Raw genomic sequence first — 24,908 nt, 5'->3', positions numbered from 1 at the left:
GATTGAACTAAATTTATGTTACCTACCTATGATATTAGTTGTCGAGCTCAGTCGAGCTTCTATATATATGCTCTACGATTAATTTTTTGTACTCTTGGGTTAGACCATGAGGTTATGTCACATTAGATCGGACGATTTTTAAATAAACATCATGGCTCAAAGCAGATTAGAAAGAATTGGAACAATTTTCACGAGGTATTCATATTTTACTCTAATCATCAACGCTATATATTTGTAAATCATTATAGTGTATTGACAACTCATGACGATTGTTAAGGTTTACAAGTGACAGGTTTTGAGATTTTTCAACCGGCTTATCATTATTTAAAAAATGTTTTGTATTCATCGAACAGAACGACTTCGTTATTACGTGGTGGAGCAATGGCAAAAGAAGACTGTCCACTTTGGTACGTTATTTACGAGGCATTTCCACCAAAAGTTGAACCTCGCTTCGACAGACCTGTTGCAAATATTCCAGTCAGAGAAATACTATACAAAGAAGATCTTATTCGGGCGTAAGTCATTCCAAGTAATTAGTGAGTACATAGTTCAGTAATTAGTAATTACTGAACAGTAAAATGCATGAATGAAGATATTGACAGTTCGTTGAATAAAACACAGTTTTGTAAATAACCAGACTATTTTGTTGTGAGGAATGGTTATTTTATCTCTGAGTAATGTTTGTTTGACTTCTTGCATTATTTAAATTTTTCATTACTTATCCACATTGTCATTTCTTTGACTGAATTATGTTAGAGAATCGTCAGTTTAAAAATACCATTTTTACTGTAACAAAGACAGTAAACGACAAAGATCGGAATTTTTCTTACTGTATTGTAAAGTTACTGTTCTCATGTCATAGGATATTAAGTTAGTATACAATATTTTTCAGTGTGAAAAAAATTTTTGAATATACTCATTGTTTTTGGCCTGTTAACCTGGCAAAACACCTTCAGCCAACAAAATTTCTCATGCCAAATAATAATCATAACACTACTGTTTTTTTCTCTCTTTAGTAAATTCCAAAAAGACTACAAAAAGTTTCTTAACACCAGTCTAGTGAATACAAAAAACAAATCACGAACCCAGAAATTCATATCGATTTATGAGGAATTGGAAAAGGTTTGTTTTTTCATTTGTCGTTAGTTTATTGTAAAAGAAAATTCCATTTGCTGATTTTTCAGCAATTATATCTTACTGAAGTTGGAATTAATTTTTTATATCTTTCAGAGTGGGATACCGGAAGAAGAATTGTATACGAGAGCAACAGAAGCTTACGAAGCTCAGATTGGTGCATCGAGAAGTGAACGTGCTGAGCAAAACACAAACCAAGACTTTGTCAAGTCTCTCGATACAGAATCGGCCAAAGAAGAAACCAAAATCAATATGAAAGATGTTTTTAAAGCTTAAGCTATTGCTATGTGGAAATAAAAATATAGAAAAATGCATGAGAAACAATGCACTAAATGACCGCTACAAATCGTTAATTTCCGGTTCTGACCCTTACATGCGCAAAGTTTTTCATTGAAATGTGTTATTAAATTAACAATTATTTGATATTTCGATTCAATACAATGAAAAAAAAGTCCAACGGTTTATATGCCACAGCTGAGTGAACTTCCGGTGTAGACAAGACCGGAAGTGAGTCGGAAAAACTTCCATTTTCGTCCACCAGAGCGAGTGAGCGGTAGTATTATTTTTTCTCATTTTGTTTTGTACGTCTACGCGAGATTCAGTGAACGGGGCTACTTGCCAAATAAGGTAAAGGGCGGAACGCTGTTCCGGCTGTTCCCATAGTGTTTGAGCCGCAGTTGAACGTGTGTCGCGGAAACCTCACATCGACATATGAGAACATCCAGTTGGGGGGGGCAGCAAAAAGTGACAAACCGGAAAAATACACATTAAATATCATTGTTTTTCAACGGGGGAGTAAGCGCACATATTCCAATTTTTCCCGAAAAAGTGTCGGAAATGTCGTACGAAACCAGTAAGTATACAATTTCGATTCCGATTCACTAATATCAAGAGGTAATATTGTAAATTCTCAATTCATTCCTGCATCAAGCGGTCAACGTCCGGCAGTCTGCACCCGTACATTTTCACTCCTAGCGCTGTTATTATTATTGTTGTTATAATTTGTATTACGCTTCGAACCATATAATTTTTTTCCTCAATATTCTGTAATCTTCTCTTCTGAGCTTGCTTTCTTATCTTTTTATTATTTCCACTGAAATCGATGAGTTATACGGTTTTAATATAAAATAAAACTCGTGATAAGGTTTTCGTGCGCTTATCTGGGAACCGGAACATATATTATTTTTATTATCAACCGATTACTGTTGCTCTTACTCATCGAGCGCTTTCATTTTTCTTAATGAATAATTACCAAAAAAATCATCAGTCAGTTATCGGCTTCTTCCTCATTGACATAGAAACGATATTTCGATTTTTAATTGTCAAATGAGGAAACTCATCAGAAGCTTTATAGTAATAGAAACACGATTCTATTTCGCGATCATGGAAAGCTCTTGAGATAATTTCGACTACGATTTGGATTCTAGCCAAATCATAATAAACCAGAGGTTGAGCAATCCCTTTTGATTTCTAACTAAAATACTTTTGTTTTGGTCTTTCAAATTCAAAGTACAATATTTTGTTTATTTTTAAGTTTATATTTTGTAACTGTGATTAAAAATTAAGATTAATCCTCGAAATAATAACAAAAAAATTATTTATCAGTCATATATAAAATATATGAACATTATCAATAGAAATGTTCTGAATATTCTGGAAACTGGAAAATTTCTTAGAATCTCAGAAAATAAAATTTTATTTAAAATCTCATAATATGCAGAATAAATAATATACAAATTTTTTTCAGTGACACTAATAATATTTATGAAAAGATAAAAAAAATATGAGATAGTTGAACAAAGTTAGGAAATACAGTTTCAAAATATTCCCTGTTTGAATAATTTTTTTCAAAAGATATTCCATGCGCTAAAACAAGAATAACAACAAAATTTTTATTCCAGAGTATATTTTTGCAACCTTACCACGAACACAACGTGGAAATCCCCTTGTCCTTGGTGGTGACCCGAAAGGCAAAAATTTTTTATATACTAATGGAAACAGCGTGATAATTAGAAACATAGAGGTATAAAAAAATTTGACAAGTTCAAATTAGTTTATTAAGCGAATTTCATTCAGCAAATTATTGTTCAGTTAAGTTTATAAGTATGGAGAATAACAGATGTTGATTTTCTAGAACCCAGCAATCTCTGATATTTATACCGAACATTCATGTGCCGTGAATGTTGCAAAATATTCACCAAGTGGTTTCTACATTGCTTCAGGAGGTGAGAAGTACTAAATGGTGCATAGTAATATCTTTTAATGGATTGATTCGTTCTTAAGGGCAGTTAATCAAATTGTGAACATTTTTCAGACCAATCTGGCAAAGTTCGCATTTGGGATACAGTGAATAAGGAACACATCTTGAAAAATGAATTTCATCCAATCGGTGGTCCGATCAAAGACATTGCTTGGTCTCCTGATAGCCAGCGAATGGTTGTTGTGGGAGAAGGACGGGAAAGGTAAATTCAGCCTTATAAAGTGTCTTGTTGATCTTACCAAGAAAAATGGCATTACGTCATTCCATTAGTTATTCGAAATCAAACAGGGCAATCATCTGTGTTTATTGCTTGCTGGATCAACATTTCCCTTAATTAAAAAATTGTCCTTTCTTTCTCTCTATCTCAGATTAAATATGTGATTTCACAGGTTTGGACACGTCTTCATGGCAGATACTGGCACGTCGGTTGGTGAAATTTCAGGCCAAAGTAAATCCATAAACTCGTGTGACTTCAGACCTAGCCGGCCTTTCAGATTGATAACTGGAAGTGAGGACAATACCATTGCAATATTCGAGGGTCCTCCTTTTAAGTTCAAGTAATTTTTTTCTACATACACTCTTTTTCGTTTATTCAATAGTTGCAGAATGGAAAAATATATTTTTGCTAATATCAGGAAGCAAAAAATTCCTATTAAAAGACCTATTATCCAGTAAAATTTTACATTTTCATTTCTTCGTTCAGAATGACAAAACAAGAGCACACAAGATTCGTTCAAGCGGTACGCTACTCGCCATCGGGCAACCTTTTTGCGTCGGCGGGTTTCGATGGTAAAGTTTTTATATACGATGGAACGACATCTGATCTCGTAGGCGAAGTAGGCTCACCTGCTCATCAGGGCGGCGTTTACGGGGTAAGCGTGGAGAATATTCCTTAAAAATCAAGATCTGCTTTTAGAGAAGAATCTGAATGAGATTTTTAATCAATTATTGACGGTTGGAATCTTCAAAGGTGGCTTGGAAACCCGATGGAACCCAATTGCTTACTGCATCCGGGGACAAAACCTGCAGATTGTGGGACGTTGAAACTCGATCCCTCATCACGGAATTCAATATGGGAACTACGGTTGACGACCAACAGGTAAAAACCTTCGCCTTCACCGGAAATCATAACCAACCAAATATAAAAAATCGTACAATTTCGAGAGCAGACCACGAATGAAAATCAATAAATTACTCCCTCAAATTTCAGGTCAGTTGCCTATGGCAAGGTGAACATCTACTCTCTGTATCGTTGAGTGGTTTCATCAATTATCTCAACGTTAACGATCCATCGAAGCCTCACAGAATAATAAAGGTAAAATTGACGTTTATTCCGATCATTTACTCAGTCCCAGTGCACTTTTTTTTAATGAAGAATGCTGCCATGTTTTTTTCAATAACCAAGACTGGTTTGTACATGATGATCAATTCAACAGGGACACAACAAGCCAATAACAGTATTAACTCTCAGTCCGGATCGAGGTACGATTTACACCGGTTCTCACGACGGTCACATCACCAATTGGAACGCACTGACCGGTGAAAATGATCGTGTCAAGGGGCAAGGTCATGGCAATCAGATAAATGGAATGAAAGCCTCCAACGATTTGTTGTATACAGCTGGAATCGATGACACCCTCAGGGCTGTTGATATTGCAACAAATACTTATACCGAGACAGCGACAATAAAACTCGATTCGCAACCTCGTGGCCTCGATATACATGGCGATCTGGTTGTGACAGCTTCGATCCGACAGGTAAGAATTGCTAATGATATAAAAAGACTGAAAAATGATTGTCATAATCATTGTTCATGTGAATGTAATTATTTCAATATTACACCATTATTCAATGATAGATTTGCATTATTCAGAATAATTAATTATTCTTTATCAAATTTAAGATAAATCTGACCCAAGGTGGTAGAAAAGTGGCCAAATTACCGATTGATTACGAGCCCTCGTGCGTAAGCATAAATCAAGAAAATGGAGATGTCGCAGTAGGTTCATCATCCGATAACAAAGTACGTACGATGTGAAAACAATTTTTTTTTTTGGATTTCATACAAACGTATAATTGAGCAGACAACTTCGAAGATAACGAAGACAATGAAAAACGTTTGAAAAACCACTGCTTTCCAAGCTTTCCGGAACAAACTATTTTTTGTTCCGTTTTCAGGTCTACGTATATGGGTTATCCGGAACTGCTCTGTCGCTCAAGCTTGAGCTGGAACATCTGGGTCCCGTGACTGATGTATCTTTCAGTCCCGATAACAAATACCTCGTCGCTTGCGATGCCAATCGGAAAGTTGTTCTGTACGTCGTTCCCGAGTACAAGGTGAATTTTTTATAAAACTTGCCATATTATCAAACTGCCGAGATACTCTGCGTAAATTTATGTTTATGAAATGTCGAGTGGGTTAGTGCGCTTAAAATTATAGTATCAATGACTTGAAAGCAATTTAATGCTACAGGCTTCTTGAAGAGTCTTCAAAATCCATTTTTTAAAGCACAATGCCTCGTTTTTTATATTCCTGTGCTTTTCAATGTCGCTTGATACTCCTTGAGCCATGCTTTCTCCAAACCCATTTGTTGTATCTGCTAATCAAAAATTGTATTTCTTCCCATCTCGCATTGCAATTTTTGGATCCACAGGGGGTGAGTGCGGTACAATCTCAAATTATTATGGAATTTGCTAGTCGTTCAATCGTGTCTAAACAGAACTATAACGAAGTATGAATCCTAGTCGAAAATTCTTTTTCACCTGAATTTTCGGCAGATAGACATTAAACTTGATAGAAAATAGAAAGGCTGTTTAGAAAAATTATTTTACAGCGACTCAGATTTATACTATTTAGTCGTCTTCGAGGTAATTTTAAGTAGTGGATATTTCATTACTAAAATATGCACTTTTCAGCTCGCGCACAATCGAGAATGGGGCTTTCACAACGCTCGAGTAAACACCGTGGCGTGGTCACCAGATTCCATTATGGTTGCGAGTGGTAGTCTCGACACAACCATCATTATATGGAGCGTTACAAATCCGGCAAAGCACACCATTATCAAGAGTAAGATCTAAAACTGTTACTAAAGTACTGTCATTAGAATATCTGAGTTTTTATCGAAAGTCTTCGATGCACGAAATTCCGAAATGAGCAAATTTGATGAAATAGCTGCATTAAAAACAGAACAGTCGAAAAGTTTGTAGTATTAGCCAAAATTTTGTTCACTCATTTCATTGTATGTTAATTTATCTTTCAGACGCACATCCACAGAGTCAAATAACGCGGATCGTGTGGCTCGACGAAGAAACTCTGATTTCAGTCGGTCAAGACTGCAACACGAAGATGTGGCGTGTCGAAAAGATCTAAATCGATCAAAAAGTGTTTTTTTGTGTGTATGTGTGACGCACGATAATCCTCCGCCCCATTCTGACTCAAACTATTGTGAAAGGCTTCATTAACTTTTCATGCATTTAATTTAATTTATTTGTAGCATACAAATATTGTATATTATTTTTGAATACGATTCTCAATATACAATTTATATATGATCATGTTCGTGTTTTTAATTATCTACCTTATTGTAAATATTCCCTGTGAGTTGCACGCAGTCACATGTACACTTTTGTGCACTGATAACTTGATTACTTTTTGTATTGTACATATTTTTGTCTTCACTTTTATCCTTAGTAATCAATGATGTCATTTTATTTTCTTCGTCTAAGCATTCATGTTCACTTTAGTTTTTAAATGAAAAGCCGATACGAAACTCATCAAATTTAGATTAAAAATCGAAATTCCCGTTGCTAAAATTCAAAAACTTAGTGAAAGATGGAAAAACTTGTGGGAAAAAGACTATTATCCATGTGAAAAGTTGAAAAACATCTACTAAAAGACAAAAATGTTAACGCAACTCCGAACGAAACGAGATGAATGAGGGCTCAACGAATGTCTGTGCCACAAAGTCTTGCAACACTTCGACAATCGACTTGAAAAAATTTGACTATCGAGAAGAATGATGAACAAAATATATATTCCGCCATTACTTTCAAAAACTTGAACTTTATTGTTACAATTTGTTCATCGAATTTCATTGTCATTTATTCCACTCCATAGGACTACAACATTATGATTATTCGCCTAATGAAATATTTTGAAAAAAAGCATGTTGGAGTTTTTACAAGAGCAATTGAAAAATTTTGATTTCGTAGGTCTTTGCTATCGGGATATGAGTCTCTTAAGGTATTACATGATCCAGTCATTAATCCGAGTGAGACTAATTCATTTTTATATATACATATATGTATAATTTGTGAATATATTTGAATATATACACATACATGTACGCGTCTAAGTGGCATTTATTAAAATGATTTAACGATAACAAGAAAACGATAACAATTTGAACACTAGAGGTTTCGAGGAACTGAATCGCTCCGAAAATTCATAAACACGCAATACTCGATAGAGCGAATTGTATTGTGGGTCTTCATCATCTTAATTGTTTATTTTTATATGCGTATCTTTCGGGACTAGTAAATCGGAAAAGGTCCGCCATCTGCCCTTCTTTCTAACTATTTACAATTCATTTATCGTGTATATGTATATATAATTCATTTTTCATCGTTTTCGCATAGGACAAGCACCTCAAATTGGGGAAATGGGGACTAAATTGGGTTATAAATCTGGTCAACATCACCGTGAATCTCCTCAAGTTTCAAAATATACCCGTACCGAAAATATTTCTCTGCTACGGGCTCCCGACCAAAAAATCGTCACGGTTTCTCGTGTCTATAGACTAGAATTTTCAATTTTGTCTTTTCTCCACGCATTTATTTACATTACTTTTTTTTTTGTCAAGGAAGCACGAGTATTAATTCATTTCAATCGAGTCTGTTACTTCACTGCCGAGACCATCGTATTTTGAATCTTTTTTTTCATAAATGGGTTGGCCTCATAATTATGTCAAAATCAAAATGAGCGTTTACGATGCTACTCCAGAGCACGAATTAGAACATGATAACGAAAAAATAAAAAGACCATGGTGTGGGTTGTTTCCTAATTTTGTAATTAATTTTAAGGATAAAAACGACTAGAGTCACAATCTTTGTTCTTTCTATTGCTGAATTTCACTAAAGATGGTCAAGTTTTCATGATCATTTGGTGTGTACTCTGAGGCCAAAGTACTTCAAATCACAACGCAGATTTCAATGTGATATTATATTTGACAAGGGAAACGGAAAGGGAGACGGGACACAGAAAAAACACAAGCCTAAAATCTGGGGAAATATAATCGGTGTGTGCCCTAGGGTTTCGTAAGACTGTACCGAGGACGCTTTTGGGGGGCTGCAACGGGATGTCTGTAAGAGACGTGCTTTCTCAGGGCATCGCGCGATCGCGATACGTGTGAGCAAGCTGTGCAACTGTACGAACTGTTACTGTGAGTTTCCATGTGTACCCTAAGATTGTACTGATTGCTGAGCTGTTTGCCACAAATTAGACAGGTGACGCTGGTTTTATTGCAAGTCTGTTGTTGTCCAGCACGAGTTGAGGTTGTAGTGTTGAGGAAACGAAAATTAGCGTCGAGGATAGGGGGCGGTTTAACATTTTCGAGTAAAGGACATCGATCTTCCGTGATTGGAAGGGTTTCTTCGTTTCGACTTTCCGCATAAGCTTTATCCGGACTCTTCATCGTATTACCCGGCCCGTTAACCGACGTTGTCGTTGTTTTCTTTTCCTTTTGGGCAAGTTTCGCGTTTATCGAATAATACGGCTTGGTTTTCACGCTACAGGGAATCCCTTCTTGATCGTTCGACGATTCCTCGTCGACCGTCACATTCTCCACCACTTGCGAAAGATTTTCCAAATTTTCTGAACCCGATGTCGTCGTACCTTCCGGGTTTTCGCGCTTTATCGTCGTTTCAACAGCCTCAATCTCTTCGTTTGCCGTTGTCGGATTCTCGAACAATCCGTTGTCGCTTCGGTTACTCTTCTGCAAGCACAAATTTGTTAATATCACGTCGCCTTTTTGTGATTTAGTCACGACAACATTCATTTAAAAAAGGAAAGAGATAGAGAGATGCAAATAGGGAATAGATCGGATATAGGGATCTCGAAAGAGAATCCTTCTTGTTCTTCTTTACTCCTAAACGACACAGCGTTATTAAGGAGATACATTGTGACAGTTTTGTAGAAAATAGGATCGAAACTGTTTTTTTTTGTGGAAAATCAGAGCGGGCGTTCATGTCGATACCACTATTGCACGATTTCATTCGAATGAATGAAAACTAGAAATTAAACAATCTCGAAGACGATTTTGCAAACTTCTAAAATATTTATATGAAATTAACAATCAAGTTGTTTAGCTATTTTGTTTTTTTTTTGTACCTCTTCAATTGATACGCGATTACTCGAAAATATTGTCGATTGATTTTGCAATTTTGTACATTCTAATCAAAGTTGAAAAGAAAAAAAAAATCCAGTTTTGACACACCATTTGAATCCACATGTATCGCCTTAAACCAAAGTGAAAATATTCGAAATTAGGGCTCACGAATTCACGGGACAAAACCTCACGCGACTCGAACTCGACGGAACGTTTACTTTTTTCTACATTTGGACATACAGCCATTTTGATATTAATCACGTGATAATCCGTCAGAGATAGGCAAAATGAAATTTTTCGAATTGTCTCACATTTTGGGTTTTAGAAAAATATATTTTTTCAATCAATAATCCAAAAATTTTTAGTCAATTGCCATTTTATTCAGCAAAAGAAAAATACCATTTCGCACTTTCTCTGTGTACATTCTAGATGAGCCGGTTTCGTACAGAAGGAAAGGAACAACAATGAGGATTCCGAAACTGTTTCATTAAGGAAATCATTCAAACGAATACACCATTAAAATATTTCTGTAAAGAGATTATGAAGAATTTTGGAAACCGAAAAGTAAATGATTCAATCATCATTTCTAAATTGATCTTTTTTGCATGATGAATTATCGAATAATATCAACTGCTTGATTAAAATCATGAAATAATATAAAATCGTGTTTCGTTCGAAAAAATATGATTTCTCGACTAATTGATGATTACAAACAAAAATGGGTGAGGCAAAGATTGTGTAGGTTCTGGGGAAGGATATTCATCTCATTGAATGAGAAAACAGCTATTTTAGACGATATACCTGTAAATTTCATTCTATGGGGTAAGGTTCCACGGGATGCATCCACTTGCATTTAGTTGCAACACACACAACGATCTTGATCTCGTGGATATCGTTTTTTGTGTTTTTTTTTGTTTTTGTTTTTTTTTGTTTTATCAATTCATTATCGTTCCATAAGCGCTCTTTTGGGACGCAATTCGACTTGTACTACTTGTGCCTGGACAGAATCCTTCAGCGAAGTACTTCTCGAGGAACGACAGTGAATGTGTTTAAGTGACCTGAACAAAACAACACGATCATAGGATAACAATTGTAAATAGAGAGGCTGCTTTTTTGGACGAGAGGAATCTCATTGACTTTTAATAAATAATCATTCGAAGTTCAATATAGGACCCTTATTCTTGGAATTCTTGTATTTATTCCACCGAATGAAAAAAGATTAAAACAGAGTGCCGCAGCTATCAAATGTCAATGATTTTTTTCTGCTGATTTGGAATTGCGAATAAAAACGGCCGGCCAATCTTTTGAGGTGATTCGAAATGGGGAACCACCTGTTATTTCTATTTGGTAATAAGCAATACGTACTCATCGAGTACGAGTATCGTTCAGTTATCGCTAATTAAACATTGCGCTGTACAAACCGTGTTTAAGACTAGGCTAAAAATTCTAATCAAACTATTCACTATTTTGCTGATATGTGAACAAATTTGTACATAAAGAAATGATGGTTTTCCTTTGCCTTGCTTCTCTCATTTGTTCGTTTTTTTTTCTTTCCATGACAAATAATCATAATGTGCAAACCCTCTGCTGATGTATCTTTACGAAGCTTGGGAAAGTGTGACAACGGGTCTATCGTATGGTTAAAGAGGTTTCAATTGCGGTTGTTTTTTTTTTATGTCGATAATCGCAAAAACTGGAAAATGGCATTCGTGAGCTTCAGATTTATGATGAATTGCATGTGATCTCCTTACCCCTGCAATGTCGGCGAGACCTCTGATGTGTAAAGTGTCAGCCATAGCCAAGAGAGCTGGCAATTGTTCCTGATATATATTCACCTCTCCGTTGTACATGAATGTTACAAGAGCGCAAAGATTTGCATACTCCATGCCTGGTAATACGATAACTGGATGTTGCAGTGAACTCAAATCCTGCAAAAAATTATGCAACAATTATTTCCTTGAAGGGGACGAATCTCATTTAGAGTTTGACGAAACCAATTGCTTGGCCTGAACAAATGAGAAAATTGAATGGCATTAGGATACAAGGTGTTTACTAACATTTTACTATCATTTACCACAATGAATTGTTAGTGGATGTAAAAAAAAAATCATATCATTAGCCAAATTTAATCCAAAACTTTTCTCATCTTTGCAACTTATAAGTCAAATATATCTCAGCAGAATTCTCAATACTATTTCATAATGAAGAACCAAAATCAATTTTCAATAAATTGTGTTGCGTACAATTGATATTTTTAGATTCAAATTCAGTATCTTGCACTTTCTGAAAATCAATATATCGGTTTCACAAGTCCTTTTCTCATGGTTGGGAATTTTGTTATTCAAATAATTTGTTAGGAACATTAGGATATATTATGGTTTGTAAATAATTGATGTTTACTGCAACTTAAGATAGTTGAATTTTTTTGGATACTTAATAGAATCTTTAGTTTTTGTTTACATATTGAATTACGAATGACTGATTGAGTTAAATATTCAGCTTTATGTTCAAAACACCATGATAAATAGCATCGAGCTAAGTACCTTAAACAATTCTTTGAAGTAGTAACTGCAAGCAGACAAAATAATTTTGTGAGCCCTGATATGTCTACCACCGGCGCTGAGCGTAACGTCCGTTAAGTAGCCACCATCGAGTAACTTTGGCAGGGAACTGAGAAGAGTATTTTGAAAATTGTGCCACCTCAAGCAAAACTGTTGACCCTCCATGCTCCCTGTGAGAAGAAAAACAAGTAAAAAACTGTTGTGATTAGAGAGGTTACCTTAGGATAAATTATTTTTTGTGGAAATAGCTTGGAAAGTCAAGTTGATAAAAAAAAAAAAACACGGCGTAATAAATCAATAATGAGCACTTCCGTCTCACATTATTTTTCTGTTACTCCAAAGAAAACAACAATTTTTCGCTAGTTTTATTTGATCTGGTACCAATGGAGCACAAATTTCATGACGATGTGGAAGTGAAATTTTTTTAACGCGACATCTAATTATTGTGTAGCGGAAAATATAAGTATTGAAAAGAACCTTCGTCTTAAGGTTATGTGGCGAATTTTGCAGCAGTTCTCGAAATAGTGTCACGAAAAAGGGGAAAGTAAATGAAACGAAAAGAAAACGAGAAACAAATTCACAGTGTGGTCTGAAGTGAAGTAACGTGAGAGCTTTTATTGTACGTTGAACATGTGTTACATGTAGGCACACACTGGCACCGTTCGTCACTTCGAGAGCGAGAGACAATCCTATTTATTTAATCAGCCCGTAGGTTCCAGCCAAATCTATTATTGTCCCTCAGGTATGGCTGGAGGAAAGAACAGGCATTTGGTTACGGTGGCAAGAGGGGCACGAGGTGGGGGGAGGAGGAAAGAGGGGAGCAAAGAGACACCGATAATTCATTTATTGGCTATTTAAATTTTTTTCCTCTCTTTTTCTCCTTTTCACACGTCAGTGTAATCCGTAAATAGTCACGATAATCTGCAGACCAAGATCTCAGTCGTTCACACCTTGGTAATATTCGACGAAATACTCGTACTTTTGTACCGACGACGAGAAAAAGAAACGACAAAAAAAACGAAAAATAATTTCCGCGCAACACACTGCACTTGGCTCGAATTTCTCGTTCACAAGTTCGGCAAATCTAGATGAAAGTGAAAGAGTGAGAGAGAAAGAGAGGTCATTGAAGTAATACATGTGTATGTAACAAAATACTGTATTATCGAGAGAGTCATTTACGATCTTCTTCAGCAGATAGAGCAGCTTATGCATATGTCTCTTCAGCGCGCTTACTTTGACCTCCACTGGCTCTGAGTTCGCTCTCCTATTTGAATGAATTTTTTTTTCTATTTTCATAAGTCTCGTAGTATAGTTTTGTATATAGCGGTTCATCGAATAATGGTGTATCGTCGTATCTGGATTGTTAAGTATAGTTGATCATCTTTTCAAAAAATTAATTAACAAAAATGTGGCGAACCTCAGTTCGTTACGGGTTTCTCCGCATGAGGCAGCATTATACAATTCTTTACAGAAAAAAAGAGGTCCCGCAACGTTATCGTTTTACCATCGTTTTTGTTCAAAAATGAAGAAACCACTCTGAAGGATTCGAAAGCACGACATCGCACCACGTTATAAAGAAAAGCTAATAATAATTTAACAATCAATATTATAATGTAAGAACTCCTGTGGAGTTTTTCATGGAAATTTGTGATGCGGATTCGGGGCTATGACACTCTGAAAGCGAATCGCGTTATCGAATGCTCACACACCATGTCAATCCCGTCTTTTCAACTCATTCTCAATTACTTCCCGAAGTTCTCACACGAGGTAGCAGACTTCAGTCAAACCCATCTCAGAGTATTGGGTCGAGGACACGGTCGAGGACATCGAGGACATCGGGTAGATGTGTTCAGATTATAATTCAAACCTCGCGCTTCTTTTATAACCGGGGGCGTTACATCACCGTACCATTTGGGGTCACCTACTGGAAACTCAAAACAGTTTTATTGCATGTTGTTTTTTCCTTAGCCTTTATCAAATTTTGGTTTTATACCTTGAGAAAAAATTGCATCATAACCAGCAGCCATGGAAAAGAATTGGATATCAAAAAATCACTGTCTTTCTACTAATTCAGGGTGAAAAATTGTATCAAATAAAAGCTATTATAGAAATGTGTAATGATTATCAGAATCGTCTTGTATACTGTCGAAAAAAAAAATAATAAATCGTTTCGAAATGGATTGATCTAGCTTCTGTAGGTAACTGCAGACGGTTGAAAGCATCGATTTGTTAACTTCCATAGGTATATATGTACATGCTCAACTCAAACTCAACAATCTCACGGATCGATGACAAAATCTTATTTCGAGTCATGAATTATCATAATTACCTTTTATAGTTTTATAGTTACTAAATTTTTCTTTCGTATGGAATGAGTTATGGGAGTATGCTGCTACAATATCAAAATCCCGACCGATACGTTATCAGCACTCAAGATTCTGTCATAACTTACGGTTCCAATATCCTTTGCATACCGAATTTAGTGGCCGTTTATCGACGTATATACGAACAAGATGACAATATTGAGTTTTTATAACGCGTGTAGAATTTTACGACCATACTTGAAACGAGAAATATTTACTCTGCGTACATACTTTTTCTCTAATTTGTTGTTCTACGAAAATCTATTTTTTATATAGAAAAATATAGCATTTTATACAATGGATAAAGGATCTTCAGGATTGAGGAAGCTTTGACTATCATTTGAAACGCTTAATAGAGAAAAAAAATACCAAACATTTTACAATTTCCTAGACACACCAGATGTAAAGTTCCTACAATCGAGGAACGAATACGAACAAAGAGAAAGGATAAAATGAAAAAATGCGAAACGGAAACGAGCGGGAGTTTGCCGAGTTATTTGATTTTATTCTTAAGTAAACTGCTTATAGTTTTTCGAATTTTCGCCCATTTCAAATTGATTCCTCATTGCTCGTTTAAGCGAACGACCAATCGTTATTTCCCTTCTTCACCAACTTCATTGGTCACTGAAAAATTATTACGGTCGTCGTTTCATATTAATTTTAGTGAATTCATTGGAGCAAACGAACGAAAAAAGAAATTCATCCCAAGGCAGCTCGTGAACCAGTTTTTTGTCTGGGGAGTAATAATTCATCGTGTGTTATTTTCGTTTTTGTCCCTTTTTTCACTGCAGTTCTCCTTGTTTTTGTTTTGTTTTTTTTTCTCTCATTAGACTGTATAATATATTACAATTCGATCCCGGGTCGAAACCGGATGTTCTTGCCCTTTGATTGTGCCGAGATATCCTTATAATATTTCGGCAATAAACAACGGAGTGTTGTTCGTTCACATATGACTGTAAAAGATAGCTTCTCTATTTTTTCTCATTTACTGTCCTTCTTTCCACCAACATCATTTTCCGATCGCACACTTGTTAGATCTAAAATTGTAGAGTTACAATAATCGAATGTAAACACACACACGAACCGAATTCGTGCCTATTCCATTTTCAGGTTTGACAATTTCTGCAGTACAGAGGTATCACGATTGTAGCGGATCAAGGAATCTGTCTTTTTGCGTTATGTACATTGACATAAACACGTAATTCGTCACGGAGGTAGAAACGAAAGTCTCGTTAGCTTCCAGTAAAAAGCCTTTTTCACTGTTCATATTTATGTCGCCTCGTTCACATTGTCGTTATTTCAGTAATTGTCGCGTTGCCTGGAACCCCTCGATTGATCGCCGTCCCTCCCTCTACCACCGCGATTGTTGTAATTGTTTCTTCCCGAGGCGTTGTTACGATCGTCAAAATCGTCGTAATTCGAAGACCTGTTCATTCCGCGATTCGGTCCATTTTTGTCGTTCCTACCACCACCACCACCACCACCGCCACCGAAATTGTTACCGAAACCACCGCCGCCGTTGTTAAAGCCGCTTCCGCTTCCCCCGCCGCCATTGGGACCGCCAGGCATTTGATTCTGTCCCCGGAAATTGGGACCAAAATTCCCTCTGTCGAAATTCGGTGGACCCGAGTTACCGGAATTCGGGCCGTGAAAGCCCGGGGGCCCTGGGAAATTGTTATTGAATGGTCCGGGCGGCGCGCTCGGTGCGAAAGGTGCCATCGGATTCGGTCTGAAGTGTTGATTTGGCCCAAAATTACCGTTCGGCGGTCGGAAATTCGGGCCGAAGTTTGGCCCGGAGTTCGAGGGTGGTGGACCGTTCGGGCCGAAATTCGGCGGGCCCAAATTCGGATGGTGCATCATGTGGGGAAGCGGACCGTCCATCATACCAGCCATCATTCCTGAATTATTCTTCGACAGCATACCCGGATGCCCGCTCATACCGGGATGAGGTACCATGGATGGCATCGGAGGTGGCATATTTGGATTGATATTTTGCATGTTGTGGTGATTGGGCATAGTTCCGCTGGACATCGCACTACCACCGTGACTGACGTTGTTACTTATACCTAAAGCTAACATATCTCTCTTGTCAAAGTTGTTGCGCGCAGGACCATCACCGCTACCACCGCTGGCCATCATGCTATCATCGTCCCAGCGCGAACGACCATCTCGCTCACGGTCACGATCACGATCACGCTCGCGATCACGCTCGCTGTAATGATCGCCGGTCCCGTCGATCGAAGATTTCTGGCCGAAACCGGTGTGCCGAAAATCTTTATCGGGATAATTGTTTCTCATGTCGAACTCGTTCAGCGGCCTACCCGGGCCGCCGGACATATTGAATCGTAAATCCTCATCGCCGCGCCCGTGTCCGACACGGTTCTCGTGATTCATAATTCTTCTCATGTCATCGTCCTGATTCATCATGAACGGTGAATTCACGTGTTCTCTGCCATACCGAAGATCCGTGTCGCTGGATTGCGAATCTTCCGTCATCGAACCTCCAAATACCGGCTGATGAATTTTCGAGGTACGCTCATTCGCACCACCGTCGCTCCAACCGATCAATTGATCGAATTTTCGTTTTCCACCTCGATTCAAAGTTTTTAATAATTCTGGATTTTGAGCAAATTTCGAGCTTGGCAGAGGCGGTGGTAATTCGATCTCTGGCACTTTAGCATAATCTATGTCGCCCTCGTCCTGCAGATATTCCTCGGGCTCTTCGACGTCCTCGACCAGGGGTACCGTCGTCGCAATGTCTCGAAGCTCTTCAATTTCTCCCGCATAAACGAGCTTATTTATCGCATCGTTACCCTTCAAGATTGCGTCTGCCAATTTCGAGCCCGCTTTTATTTTACATGGAAAAAAAAACGATTTAGTAAATAAGTATCACAGTGGAATATTCATTATGTGAATAAAACTTCCATGAAAGCAAACTTCGTAACTGATTTATCGTTCGTTAAAGTACGTTTCACAATTCACGTTCTGTTTTTGTAAAATATGAGCTTTACTCACGTTCAACGGTGATCATTTTTCCATAAAGAATAATAGCATTTGGTGTAACTTCGTTAAGCGGCACTGCCCCGGGAGTGGTTTCGATTAATTGATTAACAAAGGCGTTCAGAGCCTCAGCCTGTTCGCCCTCTTCGGCATCCATTTCGTTCCATTGAGCTTGGAAGTTACGAGGTATGGGTTTGCTGTATGGTACTTTTTTGTTGGCGAACTTTTTACCCTCATCGACGACATGATCGAGATCCAATCCTGGTATACTGGCGATAACCGTTTCCTCGGGCTCTCCATCAGCATTGATACGATCCTCCGGCCCCATTCCCGGAATAACTGCAGCTTCGTCAGCTGCGTTAGGATACGAATGATTATTTGCATATTTGCATTTCTTCTAATCAGTGCTATTTATGATCTTACGGGGGTTGTATTTAATCAATTAAAAAGAGTTGAAAAATAGAAAGTTTTGTTATTCAAAGTATCAATCAATTCAATGAACACGGCTATAGAATTCGTCATACCAATCTCGTGGTCGTCGATACCCGCTGCTCCAGCTGGAAGTGTGTTAAGATTGTACTTATCTCGCATGAGGTCTCCTGGTCTATTGCGAGTCCAGAATTTTGAAGTGTGATCGTTGCTTCCCGAGCACAATATGTGGCCCAGGGGATGCCACGCTAATGTCCATACGATACTGTCGTGAGCTTGTTCAATCGCTCCAACTTCCTTGTCAGCTCTATAATAACGTTTTTGAGAACAATTTACATTTAAACGAATTATTAAGTACGACGAATGCATATTTCGACGAATCGACCAATGTAAAAAGACGTAAATGAATAATTGCGAAAAAAAAAGAAATGAAAGTATTTAAAAAATTGAAAATATTTTCAATATTGTGAAATCTCATTGAATATACGCTTTAAAAAATCGTAAACTATCAATCGCAAACTTCGTTAAATTTTGAATTTCTTCATCTGTATAGGCATGGAATTAAATGTTATGACCAATACCATTCATTGTAGAGTTAAAAAATCGTTGAAAAACGATATTTTTCGTGTTTACTGTAATTCCTTACCCAACGTGCCAAAAAAGTATGGCACCGTCACTGCCACCGCTGCAAAATAGGCCTTCGTGGCTCGGATGCCATGCTACACTCGAAGCCTCTTTCTTATGACCTCTAAAGGTCTGTACCTCCTGACTCAAGTTTCTCAAATCGAATAATTTGAGCAGATGATCTCTGGATGCTGTTACCAACCAATTGCCGTTCTCATTCCATTTAACATCCATGACGGTACTTTTGTGTGCGTGCAAAGTCGCCAACGATTGTCCACTTTTTGGATCCCAAAGTTTGACAGGCTGCTGGTTATCCTTACTTCCTGAGATAACAAGACTCTTTTGTGGATGCCAGTGCACACATTTGACGTCAGCCCCGTGACCTAGGGATAAACTCGATGAGCTGTGTCGTCGTTTTATTTTCTTTTGTTTTTTGTATTTCGATATATTTTTTTTTTTTTTTCGCTTGTGCCGCTGCTACAGAACAACGCCGAGACCGAGGACAAGCATTCGACTCGGATGTATGTGAATGAAATTTATATGCAGATAAAAGCCCAGTTTTGGCATTGCAACTCATTTCAACGGAATACTCATTTTCTCCCCGTTCCGTCATTGAATAAACTTATAGTACATGTTTATTGGTTTTTTTTTTATATACCCCTGAGAATTCGTTCCTCGTGGCAGCGTAAAAAGTCCCAGATTCTCACGGTTCCATCGTCGCTACAGGTCGCCAACTTGTGGTCCGTAGGGCTGAAACTACCCGCCCAAAAGACACAATAATTATATGGAAAAACGAGGTTTATCGAGCCCTTAATTTAACGTACAAGATAAAAATAAAAGAAAAAAACATTTTAATACAAATAAATTGAATGAAGGGTTTGACCGATGAGCAGAGCATGAAATTTGCATGTTTTTCATTTTTTTAGCAATTCGCTGAAGAAAAGAAGGAGAACTTTGGAGCTTTACATGCTGACGAATTATTCAATGGAAAGAAATTTCATACACGCATCAATAGGAACTGGAATCAAATTTTTTTTGACTCTGACGTATCATTGAAAATCGGAAAATGATTTAAACTCTGGCTCCATTTGTGTGGTTACTGGGATTATGTAAAAAAGTTGTTATTCGATGTAACATCCAACTCCGAACGATGTTTGTCATTTTTTGAGAATAAATTTCAAGCACGAAAAAGGACGAGGTAGTTACGCGTTATTGTGTGTATCGATGCGTGATATTATAAATGAAAAGTGTACGTGACAATCGAGAGTTTCGTGGAAGAATGCAGCTTGTTGTATTCACATGTTGCAGGAATTTTGTTGAAATTTGCATATTCGTTTGCCTAATATCGAATGTAAACTTAATTCATTGGGAACGGGATCATTCGAATGAAAAAATCATCCAAAGTGATTCGATGACAAAATATTTATTGCAATCTCCGACTTGCAATCTCCATCGATTTTAACGATTCAATGAAGAGGACTCCATACGGGTAGAATTGTTAGAAACATTTTTTTTTTAATTCGAATTATTCCACTGAAGAATGATTTTCCAAAAAAATTTCATCCCAGCGATGCCCATCTCTGCTTGTTCCAAGGGGTTTTACGTGTATTAAAAAAAAAAAACGAAAAAAGCAACGGCGAGACCCAACGACTGGCCGAAAAATCAAGATAAAAAACTCAGGAGAAATATTCAATCGTGATGAGTCTCGGCCGCAGACGTATCAAGGTAGAAACAAGGATGTTATGTATTCAAGCGTTCTTTTATTATTATCATTATCATTATAATAAGATTGAAAAAAAATAAAAGAAAAAAAAAAACATTGGCCGTAAATCAGTATCCTTAGTTTTTTCGTATGCTTTATTTTTTCTTCGGACACGTTGTAAAGAGACAGGAAGCAGGATTTTCAAATATCTTTATTATCGTCAATATAGGAATCTCGACTGGGGTGCAAGCTGCATAAATATGTATTTTTCACCTCTTTTTATTTATCTCCAAAAAATTCAACAATACATCTTTGCCCAATGTGCTATTTAGTCGCAAATTCGAGACTCCTGCCAGAGATGGAGAGTCGCAAACAAAGTTTTTCTTTCTTTCTATTCCACAGATCAGGGAGATAAAACACGTAAAAAAAAGGCATCACGATATAATGGGGGATCGCGAGAATGTATTTCACGTCGGTGAAAGCGCGGTTCCACGAAAAACGAGAAAAAAAATCAAACAAGTGAGTTTTGTCATTAAATTGATCAACGAGCGCCGCGAATGGGATGAAAAAAACATCGCAAATCCGAGTTTTCACACTTGGAAAATTGAAACAATTGTTGCCAACGTCGCTTTAATTATTTCATCACGATTCGTCTTGTGTCGATCCGAAAATTATTCACCTATGAACCCAAACGATAACCACGCTCGAACCGGCTTCAGCACCGTCATTTTTACTGAATCCACAGTTGTCGCGATATTGTAGAAGAGAAACGTGATAGATATTGTCGATATTAAAAAAGACGTACATTGCCAAGACAGTAACGAGTAATAGTATAACAGTGGCGCGATAGACGTAAGGACTAGTGTGGTGGATGATATACCTGAGTCCTCTAATCGCTTCTTTGTGCGCCTGAAACATCTTGACGTTGTTCATGTTGCTCTGCCAATATTTCACGTAACCGGCGTGATCTCCGGTAACCATCCAGCTCTCGTTGTGTGACCAGACCATCGTTCTAACCGGGCTGTCGTGCGCCTTTTCATTTCAACAATACCAGAAGACACAAAAAAAAGAAATACGAGTGTAAAAATAAACTTCAATTTGCTGCAACAATGATATTGGAAAATAAATTAAATTATAGCGAGATTAGTTTACCTGCAAAATAGTTTCAAAGTTAAACGTTAAACCATTCCACAGGGTAAATTCGCCACTCGATGCGCCTGTCACAAGACGCCTACCCTCGGGTGTCCAAGCCATGCAAAAAATTGGACATCTCATTTTGTTCGTAGCTGTTTTAACGAATCTCGTTGTCACAGCATTTATAGGATTATCAACGTAACTCGGTGGTGGCAATAGATCTGGATAATATATCACGTCTGGTTGCAGCGCTCTTCTGTCTCTGTAGTCTCGTTGCCAAACACGATTCTATACGAGTGATAAAAATATGTTGATTAAATATTGCGCTGAATATAGTGCTTCTTTGTTTGTCTTCGGTCAATGCACTACTCAACGTTTAGTAGTACTAAATGATCCTCATATTTGTTTAGTACAAATAGCATTGCTCATTAACTGCATTAGTAAGACAAATGAGTATATTGAATATATTTCTGGCTGATATACCGATTTGTTTCAATTTAGTTTGATGTGACTGTAAAGTGATGCAAACGTATATTTTTTTACCTCAAGACTCTTGATTATTGCTGAGTTGTAGTCAACAGTTTTCCTCATTACAGATTTCCTGAGTCTTTTTCCATCAAATTCATCTTGCAGAGCGTCTTGACCACCGGCAATAATTTTAGGTGCGTGATAGGGCCTAAAGGGTTTGAAAAACCCTCTCGCGCCGCCATCTCGGTGATTCGAATATCGATGCTGATAATTTGGTGAGGTATTGATGGTTGTTAAATTTGGTGGCGGTGCAGATAAATTTGGAGTTACCGGTGGTGGTACCGACATATTTGGCAGGCTTATTGCCGGCGGAGGATTCGCAAATTGAGTATTAGCCGACATTTTGGAAAATTAACTTCTTTTCTTATGGTTAACGGGTATTTGAATTCCCGTCTTTTGCTTAATCTCAAAAGTTTGAAAAACGTATTAATAACGATCCAAGAGAAAAATACATTTTTACTACGATGCGTGCATTCAACGGGATGATTTATTCCTTTTCCATTTTATAATATCTGTAAATTAAAACAAACAAAAAATACTTTTAGATCATCTGACTAGAATCATCTTCTATATTTAAAAAATGGTTCAATAGCAAATAATACAAATAATCTATAAAAAAAAAAAAAGTATTTATTTTAATTAGGTGGAAACAAGGGTTTTGTGAATGCCAGCACAGCATCACAATTTTTTATGTATAATTTGGAAAATGAAAAATAATAAACAATAACTGTTTTGAATGACCATGAAATTTTGGGGCATAAGAAATGACATTTATAAATCTAGACACGCTTTAGGGAAAAATGAACTTGTTTCATATATTGGGAAAGATACAGATTTTTAAATGACAACCATATCCAGAATAGAATAATCAGGTTTTAGACACACTTGTTTTTACTTTTCTGTAGTATTAAACACTAACTGACTCTAATAATATGACGCTAAAGTTTGCGACTTTTGAGTCCAACAAAATGAATGAAAAAAATATTTGTAATTTTCCAATTATTCAATTCAATAGGCAGTAATGCCTCATTAGTCAAACTTTTTTCAAGACAAGTACCGAATCATTAACTGTTGTTCTCAAGAGAAAATGAAAAAATTGAAATATGTGTGATAACGAAGTAGAAAAATGATAGAACTGAAATGTCGATAGAAAAATTTTTTTGTAAAAAATTATTTTTCATAATTGATTACAGTATCAGAAGTTTCAAACTTCATATTCTTGCAAAGAAATTCAGTTTATACATGAAAAGTTGCTGAATATAGTAAATCTGTTTATTTTAATGCATTTCAACTTGCTAATACTTTTCATAGTAAAATAATAAAACTTGATAAATAATGCATTCTAGTATTGAAACAAAGGGGCTGGCTTGAGAACTCTGCATATACAACAAAAAAAATACAATGTTAAAGAGAAACAAGTCTAACGAAAAAAAATTCATGCCAAAAGTTATACAAAAGGTGAATTTCTGTCCTAATACATTCCAATTGAAATATCAACGTTGATTGCTATTCTTTGCTCCAATTTAATTGCTTCATCCTTTATAATCCTTCAATTCAATCATAAAAATGAATACGATGAAGAATCCGAGGGGAACTTAAAGTATTATTGAAGGCATCAGTTATGTATTTCATCTTTTCAAGAAAAAAGTTAGGTTATAAGCAGGGAAAGCGTTCCACGCACAATGCAATCCAAGTGGATTCCATTATTTGTGCGTTAGCAAATGAAGTAAGTTGAACATAAGAAAAAAACATAGGTTTTTCAAAACAACCTGCTATTATAGATGAAAATATGAGTGTCCGAGCGTTGCGAAATTGTCAATCCACGGTATCTTTAGCTCGCGATGTTTGTAGCAAACTGCTGGCCAGATTGGTAATTTCGCTACAACTTTTATTTCCCTTTGGCATATGTATTAAGAGACTCGGTGGGTTATCAACCCTCTGGCACAAACTACGTAAAAAAATTAGTAAATATTAGCGCGATCGAGGGTTTGGCGCGATTTATAACCCCGTAGGTTTGTACGATGCACCAAAAAAACGGACTTCGCGATATTGCCCTTTTTTATTTTTTCGTCATTTCCGTAAACACTAACACGTAAGCTCTTCGTTCACACGATTGTATCTATAATCGCCTCTCCCCCAATTGTCAAGTTGTAGTATTTCTAACGGTCTACGAATCGGAGGTGTGTAGATAACGTTAGAACAAGTAAGGGACGTCCCTTTGGCTCACGCTTGACGCCATTACCGGTTATGCGCTCGCAAGCCGGTACTACCGAATGGCGCTACAATCGCATCTGTGGAATGCCACTGCGGATATTAATCGAACTAATAAATATTTCCGTATTTGTCGTACATGATTATATTATACTTTTGTCATTATTCTATCTCAAATTTACAATAGCAAGAAAACCATCAAATTTTTAGAAATTGAAGATCTCGTGCTTAGGCAATGATTGCCCATGATAGTGAAAAGCGATTTTTCAATTTTTGAGCGATCGTATACGAACACAGAATCTCTCGAATCCTCATTGCGTCGAACTTGCTGCTACCTACCATGTGCAAGGACACAGAACAATTCTTTTATTTCCGGTTAGAGGCACGGTCCATTTAAACGAAGTTGATATCTAACGAATCATGTTGTTCCATAAAATTTTCGAAATTAAATTACATCTAATAGAAATATTGAAATTAATTGTTATCGTCATATAATTATGGAACACTCAATTGGATATTATTATAACGAGTTGAATAAATTCGAACCACCTGCAGTAAAACATGACACGACGTGGT

General features: G+C 36.9%; 4 protein-coding genes across 8 annotated transcripts; 2 read left to right on the top strand and 2 right to left on the bottom strand.

Moving 5' to 3' along the window:
• Positions 1-35: 35 nt before the first annotated feature.
• Positions 36-1,467, top strand: mRpS23 (mitochondrial ribosomal protein S23). Its single transcript, XM_043434166.1, has 4 exons — positions 36-195; positions 354-515; positions 1,017-1,122; positions 1,231-1,467. The coding sequence occupies exons 1-4, from the start codon at positions 152-154 to the stop codon at positions 1,408-1,410; spliced, it is 492 nt and encodes a 163-aa protein (XP_043290101.1). The 5' UTR covers positions 36-151; the 3' UTR covers positions 1,411-1,467.
• A 280-nt stretch (positions 1,468-1,747) lies between these two features.
• On the top strand, positions 1,748-6,949 carry flr (actin-interacting protein 1 flr). Of its 2 annotated transcripts, XM_043433325.1 has the most exons (14): positions 1,748-1,987; positions 3,036-3,157; positions 3,269-3,359; positions 3,449-3,596; positions 3,784-3,951; positions 4,098-4,266; positions 4,365-4,493; positions 4,605-4,709; positions 4,831-5,151; positions 5,298-5,417; positions 5,573-5,731; positions 6,049-6,051; positions 6,311-6,461; positions 6,655-6,949. In XM_043433325.1, the coding sequence occupies exons 1-14, from the start codon at positions 1,972-1,974 to the stop codon at positions 6,762-6,764; spliced, it is 1,812 nt and encodes a 603-aa protein (XP_043289260.1). In that variant the 5' UTR covers positions 1,748-1,971; the 3' UTR covers positions 6,765-6,949. The 2 variants fall into 2 exon arrangements, with proteins under 2 accessions (XP_043289260.1, XP_043289268.1); XM_043433333.1 differs by lacking the exon at positions 6,049-6,051 and having other exon boundaries at positions 1,749-1,987.
• A 488-nt stretch (positions 6,950-7,437) lies between these two features.
• Positions 7,438-15,065, bottom strand: LOC122419076 (protein abrupt-like). 4 transcript variants are annotated; one of them, XM_043433363.1, is made up of 4 exons: positions 12,923-15,065; positions 12,324-12,511; positions 11,532-11,708; positions 7,438-9,387 (listed from the first exon to the last, which is right to left on the bottom strand). In XM_043433363.1, exons 2-4 carry the CDS (start codon positions 12,504-12,506, stop codon positions 8,701-8,703), a joined length of 1,047 nt encoding a protein of 348 aa, XP_043289298.1. In that variant the 5' UTR covers positions 12,507-12,511; positions 12,923-15,065; the 3' UTR covers positions 7,438-8,700. The 4 variants fall into 4 exon arrangements, with proteins under 4 accessions (XP_043289298.1, XP_043289280.1, XP_043289289.1 ...); XM_043433345.1 differs by having other exon boundaries at positions 13,292-15,065; XM_043433354.1 differs by having other exon boundaries at positions 12,819-14,136.
• Positions 15,066-15,188: 123 nt separating this feature from the next.
• Wdr33 (WD repeat domain 33) lies at positions 15,189-24,378 on the bottom strand. Its single transcript, XM_043433315.1, has 9 exons — positions 23,891-24,378; positions 22,137-22,633; positions 21,612-21,881; positions 21,340-21,491; positions 19,416-19,513; positions 18,780-19,140; positions 18,229-18,440; positions 17,720-18,058; positions 15,189-17,550 (listed from the first exon to the last, which is right to left on the bottom strand). Exons 2-9 carry the CDS (start codon positions 22,461-22,463, stop codon positions 16,004-16,006), a joined length of 3,306 nt encoding a protein of 1,101 aa, XP_043289250.1. The 5' UTR covers positions 22,464-22,633; positions 23,891-24,378; the 3' UTR covers positions 15,189-16,003.
• Between the last annotated feature and the right edge of the window lie 530 nt (positions 24,379-24,908).

This window comes from Venturia canescens, chromosome 1, assembly GCF_019457755.1.
Source record: "Venturia canescens isolate UGA chromosome 1, ASM1945775v1, whole genome shotgun sequence".
Taxonomy (NCBI): Eukaryota; Metazoa; Arthropoda; class Insecta; order Hymenoptera; family Ichneumonidae; genus Venturia; species Venturia canescens.
Note: the sequence above shows the minus strand (reverse complement) of the source record. Positions and strands in the feature narration are given on the sequence as shown.

What these genes read in the sequence shown, in the direction of transcription:
- Wdr33 (XM_043433315.1), bottom strand. Translation starts at nt 22,463, where the DNA reads ATGTCGGCTAATACTCAATTTGCGAATCCTCCGCCGGCAATAAGCCTG. An exon ending in ATACTTTTTTGGCACGTTGG is followed by an intron (nt 18,441 to 18,779) that starts GTAAGGAATTAC and finishes ACGTTATTATAG; the next exon opens with AGCTGACAAGGAAGTTGGAG. An exon ending in AAAAATGATCACCGTTGAAC is followed by an intron (nt 17,551 to 17,719) that starts GTGAGTAAAGCT and finishes GTAAAATAAAAG; the next exon opens with CGGGCTCGAAATTGGCAGAC.
- mRpS23 (XM_043434166.1), top strand. Translation starts at nt 152, where the DNA reads ATGGCTCAAAGCAGATTAGAAAGAATTGGAACAATTTTCACGAG. An exon ending in ATTGGAACAATTTTCACGAG is followed by an intron (nt 196 to 353) that starts GTATTCATATTT and finishes TTCATCGAACAG; the next exon opens with AACGACTTCGTTATTACGTG. An exon ending in AAAGAAGATCTTATTCGGGC is followed by an intron (nt 516 to 1,016) that starts GTAAGTCATTCC and finishes TTCTCTCTTTAG; the next exon opens with TAAATTCCAAAAAGACTACA.
- flr (XM_043433325.1), top strand. An exon ending in TTTCTACATTGCTTCAGGAG is followed by an intron (nt 3,360 to 3,448) that starts GTGAGAAGTACT and finishes AACATTTTTCAG; the next exon opens with ACCAATCTGGCAAAGTTCGC. An exon ending in ATCAGGGCGGCGTTTACGGG is followed by an intron (nt 4,267 to 4,364) that starts GTAAGCGTGGAG and finishes GAATCTTCAAAG; the next exon opens with GTGGCTTGGAAACCCGATGG.
- LOC122419076 (XM_043433345.1), bottom strand. Translation starts at nt 13,673, where the DNA reads ATGAACCGCTATATACAAAACTATACTACGAGACTTATGAAAATAGAA. An exon ending in TTTCGTCGAATATTACCAAG is followed by an intron (nt 12,512 to 13,291) that starts GTGTGAACGACT and finishes TTCTTCTCACAG; the next exon opens with GGAGCATGGAGGGTCAACAG. An exon ending in GTCTCGCCGACATTGCAGGG is followed by an intron (nt 9,388 to 11,531) that starts GTAAGGAGATCA and finishes TTGTGCTTGCAG; the next exon opens with AAGAGTAACCGAAGCGACAA.